The sequence below is a fragment of the Pithys albifrons genome, chromosome Z, assembly GCF_047495875.1.
Source record: "Pithys albifrons albifrons isolate INPA30051 chromosome Z, PitAlb_v1, whole genome shotgun sequence".
In the NCBI taxonomy this organism is placed as follows: Eukaryota; Metazoa; Chordata; class Aves; order Passeriformes; family Thamnophilidae; genus Pithys; species Pithys albifrons.
In genome coordinates, this window is record NC_092497.1 from 60,504,147 (window position 1) to 60,511,871 (window position 7,725).

General features: G+C 36.1%; 1 protein-coding gene across 1 annotated transcript in view; it reads left to right on the forward strand.

Moving 5' to 3' along the window:
* WDR36 (WD repeat domain 36) overlaps positions 1 to 5,346 on the forward strand; it is a 29,475-nt gene extending 24,129 nt beyond the window's left edge. Inside the window, exons 19-23 of the mRNA XM_071581139.1 lie at positions 1,328 to 1,470; positions 1,830 to 1,946; positions 2,173 to 2,254; positions 2,966 to 3,153; positions 4,516 to 5,346. Of these exons, the coding sequence (XP_071437240.1) occupies positions 1,328 to 1,470; positions 1,830 to 1,946; positions 2,173 to 2,254; positions 2,966 to 3,153; positions 4,516 to 4,665 (680 nt within the window). The 3' untranslated portion in view covers positions 4,666 to 5,346. The remainder of the gene's footprint in view (positions 1 to 1,327; positions 1,471 to 1,829; positions 1,947 to 2,172; positions 2,255 to 2,965; positions 3,154 to 4,515) is intronic.
* Positions 5,347 to 7,725: the final 2,379 nt, after the last annotated feature.

Below are 7,725 nucleotides of genomic sequence, written 5' to 3' on the forward strand. Positions count from 1 at the left end.
ATCTTCAGATGAACGCATAATTTATTTTCAGTTTGCTTTTATATTTCAAATAGAACATGGCTTGCTCCCACAGTGACAAACTCATTGTCTTAGCATTCTTTCTCTGAGATGTTCCCATTTTTTTATACTTACTCATCTGCTAATACTACTTACTAAAATCTACTCATGTTTCTGTGTTCAGACATAAAGAATTACATTGTGATGATCTCAACATCTTCAAGAAGATTTTTTTAGGCAGCAAAACATAGTGCTATCTGCTGACTTCCTTTAATCCCGGCCTTGTGTAAATACCTTAGGTTTTCACATTTGAGAGGTCAGTTTGAAGTTAATGGTACTGTCTGGCAACGGGAAGGAGACTGTTCTTTATTCCATTTGCCTCACAACTTGTTTCTCTCCCTTGTATGCTGCAGTAGAGTCACTGCTCTATGTTGTCTCATTGGCAAGAGAATTCAGTTCAGCTAACCCTGCCTGTCTAAGTTCCCAGTGAAGGAGAGGCCTAAATGGCATTTTAGCTACATTTAATAGAAGTGATTTTACTTCTGAGGTCCTCTAGATGGAGATCTTGTCTGCCCGAGTTTTGCAGAGCCTGCATTTACATCTCCATCTGGAGGAGAAACACACCCAGCTATTGGCCACTAAAGGAGTGAGGAAAATGCTTGATGACTGCTTTATTAAGCACTTATTTTAGATACTTAAATTAGAGAGACAGGATTTCATCCAAAAACTTGGAACGTTTTTATCCTGATTCTGGCTGAAGGTTTCAATCCAATTCCTGTCTTTAGCAAATGTAAAGTTCCTGTTTAGATGCTCAGAGCTCTTAGTGATTTACATTTCTTTGTTGTTGTAGGTTTTTCTGTTAGATTCATTGTTTTAGCCATGTAATATTTTGCTAAAAGAAGGGAGGGTAGAGATGTTTGGTCAAGAACACACAGGAAGTCCAGAGAAAATCCAATGACAGACATAACTTTTGTTTTGGGATGTTGTACTTTAATATTGCGATTTTCTTTATTTTTATGTTCCGCTTCAGTTGTACCTATGAGGAGCTGTGATGAGGTCGTGAATATTCTGTGTATTTAATTGGAAAGATTTTATAGCTTTGCAACTATAGCATTTTAGCTATAATTTTTTAATTTAAACATAATATTTCATAGGGTTAACAAGATTGTTTCTGTAGGTTTTCAGCTGTACATTATGCAAGCATCTATATTCATAGCTGTTACACATTTGTAATTCAAAAATTGCAACATAAACAATAATATTGGGGTTTATTTTTAAAAAACACAAGTATGAAGTATGTATGTTCATAAACGATATCTGTTCCTGAAAGATGTGGATGTGTCAGGAGATGAAGAGCCAGATGATGAAATGATAGAATATGTCTCACCTGAGCAGCTGGGAGAGCAGCTGGTGACCCTTTCCTCATTACCAGAATCAAGGTGGAAAAACCTTCTCAATCTTGATGTTATCAAGGTACTAAAACTGTGGAAAAAAAAATAGCAAACAGCTAGATGTGTTTACCCTTGTTCTGTGAGATGTGTTACCTCTTGATAAAATTTGAACCCTCTGCACTGGTATTTTTCAAGTTTTTGCTGTAGAAAGCCATATAGTGCTTTTTATAATCCCTGAGGTTTGGGAGAGGGTTTATTTGTTTTCTAAATTGTGTCTTCATATTTACCAGTAAGACTTTTACCTATGTAATACTTTTCAGTTAGTCTTCAGAGTTTTTATAGTGTTTTAAAAGTAAAGGTCTTGACAAAAATAAAATACTCCTACATATTCTTACTATGATGATGATGATGGTGATTTTAATATAAATATCTAATTAACAGAAAAAAAATAAACCCAAAGAGCCACCAAAAGTTCCGAAGTCAGCACCTTTCTTCATCCCAACTGTTCCTGGTCTTATACCCCGATACATTCCACCAGAGGAAGAAAATAATACACAGGTAAAAACAAGAATCAGTATAATTGTGTTTATCTAGTATATTTTATAAGAAATCTTTACTGGTTTTTAGTGCTGAGTGAAATTCCTAAGACTTTAGTGTATGTGTTTTACCTCATTCCATTAATGCTTCTTTGTCAAAGTCTTTTATTGGGTCACTAGGAAAATAACTAAGTTGTAAAAATATGTTTTCATATTCATGTGCACTCTTTTATACTTTTATGGTCTAGTCAAAGGTAGTAAACCTTGGAGTACTGGCACAGAAATCTGATTTCTACATTCATCTTGAAGAAGCCCTGAGCACTAATGAATGTAAGTTAACAAGCTGTGTCACTTAAAATGGTCATGCTCACCATCGGTTGCATTTGCAACCAAACATTTTTTTGCTTCTTTAGTTTTAAAGTAAAGGCATGAAATTCTCATGTATCATCGGATAGGATTTTAGAAATCCTGAGGAGGAACACTTACGAAGAGAAGGAAAGAGTTTTTAAACTAAATGTATTTCTACCATGGAAAAGATTTTCCACTACCCACAAGGTCCCAGGAAAAGCAGGAGGAATTCAGTTAACAAAAGTCGTAATTACATTAGGTGCACCAGGTGATCCTCAGCTTTGCTTAGTGTCAATAAGATTAAAGGTGCCTAGTAAAAGTAGCACCATGTCTCTTTCAGGGTTTATTCACAGTAGCAGCTTGAAATCCCAAGTATATCCATTCTTTCTGCCAAGCAATGTAAAATGACAATGTTTAGTGGGTAATAAGAAATTTTGTAAAAGGGGAAAAAGGGAAATAAATGCAAAGATGTTACTTACTTTTTTCAAGATGAACTTACAGATAAAGTGCATCTGTCTTATCAGAGATGTACTTCTCTAGGGACAGTAAGTTAAAGGCAGGAAGGCATTCTGTTGTAAACAGAAAGTAAGGAAACAGTATAAACTTTAAATTCATAATCACTGCTTAAGAATTTTGGAATGTGTCTTTGCTGCAAATGTTGCTGATAACTTATCCCTCAATGCTTTAACACAGATAAAGCTGCACTTGACCTACTGAAAAGACTGGGACCATCTAATATTGAGATAGAACTGCGGGGTTTGGCCCCTGAAGGTGGTGGCTCGATGCAGGTGATGCTAAGCTTTTTGAGAATGATTGGGATGATGCTGAACAAGAAATACAACTTCGAACTTGCTCAGGCATACCTTGCACTATTTTTAAAGGTACTAAGTTTCTTACAAAAATTTTTATTAGTCTTGTTTCAAATGATGGTTGTGTCGTAAAAGAATTATCTCAAGTGATTTTGTTTAGGAACGGTTTTGAAATGTCTCAGTGAATCTGTTGGAAGATTTGGCAACTCATTTGGCCGTAGCCAGGAAAAACTTGCAAAAACCCAGATACTGTGAACAGGACCCTGTCAGACAGGTGTTTTATTCTAGTATTCGTTATTGAGAATTGTTATTGTTTTCTAACATGCATAACTTCTTAATGTTTGTTAATTGTTAAGCTAAGGTATGCTATGTCTTAAGTAAGGAAAGAATTTAATACACAATGGTTGGACAGTAAATTAGACATTTTGTTGGAGTTAGCACTAGACATTGTAAGCCTGACTTACTTTCCATGTAACTGTTACCTGTTAGGCATCACAGAGCTATTGAAATGATTACCAGGTCTGTGTGAGTTAGAAAATTATTGTGATGAAGCACAGTAATACTTGCACTTAGACAGAAAGTAGTTCTGCAGAAGATTGAAACCTTTTTGATATACAAGTACTGAAGATACTCTTGATTTATGAAAACATGTGAAAGAATTAATTACAGTTTACTGGTGAAACATTGCTATAACCATTCATGTATGTGTCATACTGAGGCATCCACAGCTTCTCTAGGCAACCTGTTCCAGTGCCTTACCACCCTTGTAGTAAAGAATTTCTTCCTAATATCCAAACTGAACCTACTCTATTTCATGCTGAAGCTGGATAGCAAGATTCCCAGATTTAAATTGTAGCCTGGAAAATAACTATTCCATCCATTAAGTGGTAATAATTGCTAAAAGATCAAAAGGTTTCTTTTCCTTCTGCTTTAACAAGGTTACTCTTTATTACATGAAGAGACATCATCCATCTGTATTGGTGTAGAGTGTGCTGGCATTGTTCTTGCTGTACGCAATGTGGGTAATTAAAATAACAATCCTGATTGACCTCAGGGCGTCTGTCTAGCCTTTCTAGCCTAAAGAGGAATTTATGATGCAGGTCAGAAAAAGGAGAAAATTTTCCTCTAGAGAAGTGTGTGACCAGGGTAGATTCAGCAGCCTAAGCAGAAGATTTAGCTGATTTTTTTCCTAGAAGATCAGTAGCATATTTAAGACATTTTGCTACCTCACTCCATCTAGTAGATATGTGGGAGAAGAATGGATTGGAAAAGACTAGCCAAAGGGAGGCAACATTCAATGGAGAAAATTAATTGAAGGAAAGGAGTCCTTTCCTTACTTGGGATATTTCCTGAAGGCAAAGTATTAGAATTGAATGAGGGAAATGATCTTTTGAATTTTATTATTTCTCATTAACTGTTTGTTTTCATTTTCAGTTACACCTTAAGATTCTCTCATCGGAGCCAAACCTACTGGAAGAATTATCCAAATTGTCAATGCAACTTGAGGAAACTTGGATTCATTTGCAGACTCTCTTTAATCAGAGTCTTTGTGTCCTAACATACATGAAAAGTGCTTTGCTGTAAAATACTTAAGGGTTTTGTCTACATAAAATTTCCCTTGGAATGATAATACAATTCATTATCAAAATACTGGATTCGAAAAATCATGCTGGGTCTTAGCATCATAGAGTCACTAAGGTTGGCGAAGACTCCAGGATCAAGTCCAAACCTTTGAATTCCACCATGTCCAGTAAACCATATCACTAAGTGCCACATCTGCTTGCTTTTTGAATACTTGCAGGGATGGTGACTCTACCACTTCCTTGGGAAGCCTGTTCCAGTGCTTCTTCTGGTGCTGTATTTTATACATCTGTGTGTGGCAGAGTGTTTTACAACATGTGTAACTGCGTATTTTTGTTCATTAGAGTTGGAGCAAAATTAATATGCGCAGCTATTCTTGTTGTATTGGTTTTGGCTGTCAGTGAACAGACAGGATTCAGTCCCTGAGCAACCTGGTCTAGTGGGAGGTGTTCTTGCCATGGCAGGGGATTGGAACTGGATGATCTTTAAAGTCCCTTCTAACCCAAGCCATTCAATGATTCTATGACTCTATGGCTATGGCTTTCATGGCCAAAACTGTCAATCAGAATGAAAAAGTGACTTTAAAAAAAAAAAAAGGAAGTGGAAAAGTCATTTCTGTGCAGGAGACCAAAATTTGTTGTGTTTAATAAAGTTACTGGTTTTGCAAAAATAAAATGTCTGAATTATTAACATTTTATTGATACTAATTTAAAACAATTTAATCTAAAAATTGCATTCCTCAGCAATTAGACCACTTTTCCAAGGAAGTTTCTAAAAATCAGTCTTCTCTCTTTGGCAAGCTGTGTTCCATAGCTGCAGACATGGATTTCTGAAGGCAGAGATTTCCAGCTGTACTGCAAATGCTTCAACTAAACCACACAAAATTAAATGAACAAACAAAAAAATCACCTAATTTTTATAACCAGGTATTTTGTGTGCTCAACAGCTTACAAAAATTATGTTTCATTTCTTAAGGAGAAGAGATTATTGGAATAAAAGGTTTGAGTTTCGGGGAATTTTTAATTGAGTCAGGTGGGGGTTTTTGAAGTTAATATTCAGGTTTCAAACAATAAGATTTTGACATTTTTGGGGAACTCGTGAATGAAATTAACTTTGCTGTTTGAGAGTCAGCAAGGGAATCTCCTGAACCAGGCCTTTGCTGTATTTCACATGCTTCAGCTACATACACAGACTAACAGATTAATATAAATATATGCAATTTCAGTCGGTAAAATTTAAGGATGGGTTTATTTTATTTGGCATAAGACTGAAACAAGAGTGTGGTTTTGTCATGCTGTATCTGTGATTTTGTTTTTTAATGCAAACACATAGACCTTATTTTAGTTAGTACAAAATCCCTCAAATTTCACTGTAAAAAATAATAGATCTCTGAACTTATAGATGGTATTATAGTGAATTTAGAAGATCTTAATGAATCATCTTTTGAACCAAGACAGGATATTAAAATATTAGTAAGGCATTAGTTGTGGACCTGCCTCAGCAGAGGAAGGAACAGTGGATAAAGAACTTTCCCCTTGGATCAGAGTAAGGGTCTGTCAAGTCTCGTATCCTGTCTCTGGCTGAATGAAGACATAGATGCAAAGGGTTTAGCAACCTGGTCATATATAGTGATGCTTTCTCAAGCTCATCACACCACCTTTCAGCAAACAACTGTTTAGATACTTTATGACCCAGCTCTAGCCTAATAGTTGTGTTTAATGTTCTGTGACAGACGTGTTTGTTCTCTCTGAGTTCATCTAATCTCTTTTAGAACCCATTTATCCTTCACAACATCCTGTAGTAATGGGCCCTACAATTTAATTAACAGAAGTAATGTGTTTATGTACTCCAGACCTGCTGTCTTCTAATGTTGCATACCCCTCCTACTTCTTGCATGTGAGAAGTACCAATTGTGCTCTAGTCTTTGTGGATCACAGCCCCTCCACCACAGAGCAGTGGTGAAAGAGTTTCTCTACTTGTGAAGAAGATACTTCATATTAGTCAGTACACATGTGTGATTTTTTACTGGCATACATGAACCTTTTGGGGTACAGTTGTTTGTATGCCTGAGATTTATCTACAAAACTTGTAAGAATTGTAGAGGTGGGGTTTTTTTCTTTTTTTTTTCATGGTCTAATTAATGTAACCGTAAGAAAAAAGACATTCTGCCAGACAGGCCCTTCTTCTGAAAACAGAAGTGTGAAGGTAATTTTTGTGAACAATGTATGTATAACACAGTTGACATAATATTTGCAGTCCAGATGATCTTAAATGTGTTTCATTCAGTTTCGTATATCATACATAGATGTGTTTTAAGTCTACCTGGAACACTTCAATCATTTTCTTCAGAAAATAGTATTTAGATGTGTTATCCCACCTCCTTTATTCATTTGTCTTTTTCTCAGCAATCCTAGTCATCATGGCTATTTCACAGATGTTTGGCTATTCTTAGAGCTGAATGTATCACCTACTACTCCTTGTATTCCTTCATCTGAGACATCAAGGACAATATCTTTGATATTAGTCAAGAGTTGTTTACAAGTAGCTGAATTGATATGCTAGGCTTTGTATTACCCATAAGAACTCACTTTAGCCTGGTGCTTTTGTAATGGCATATGCGATAGGATCTGGAAAAATTGTTAGATGGATTGAGGGATATAGTCATTATTTCTAGGTTTTCTTTCTAAATAGGGCAACTACTGAGGATTTTACTATTCTTACACAATGCAAAGCACATCTTAAGACAGCTCTGACTAGCAGCTTGCTGTTAAAATTCTCCAGTGTTCCAGTTTGTCACAGCACACTTTCCAGCTTCATCTCAGGTCTCTTACATGTGTGTGCCTGCCTGCGTCCCTGTGGCTCATTTTCACCATGGTTTTCATGCCTTTCATGGCTTCTGAGCATAGCTGCAGCTCTTGACTACTCCTGTACACAGCAGTCCTGTCAAGTTAGGCCTCAGTACTTCCACTATTATTTTTGATTGTGTTGTGCTTCCCAAACTGATTTGGTACTCATGGTTGTTTTGACTCTAAACTAGTTAGACCTTGCTACCTAAATTTGTTA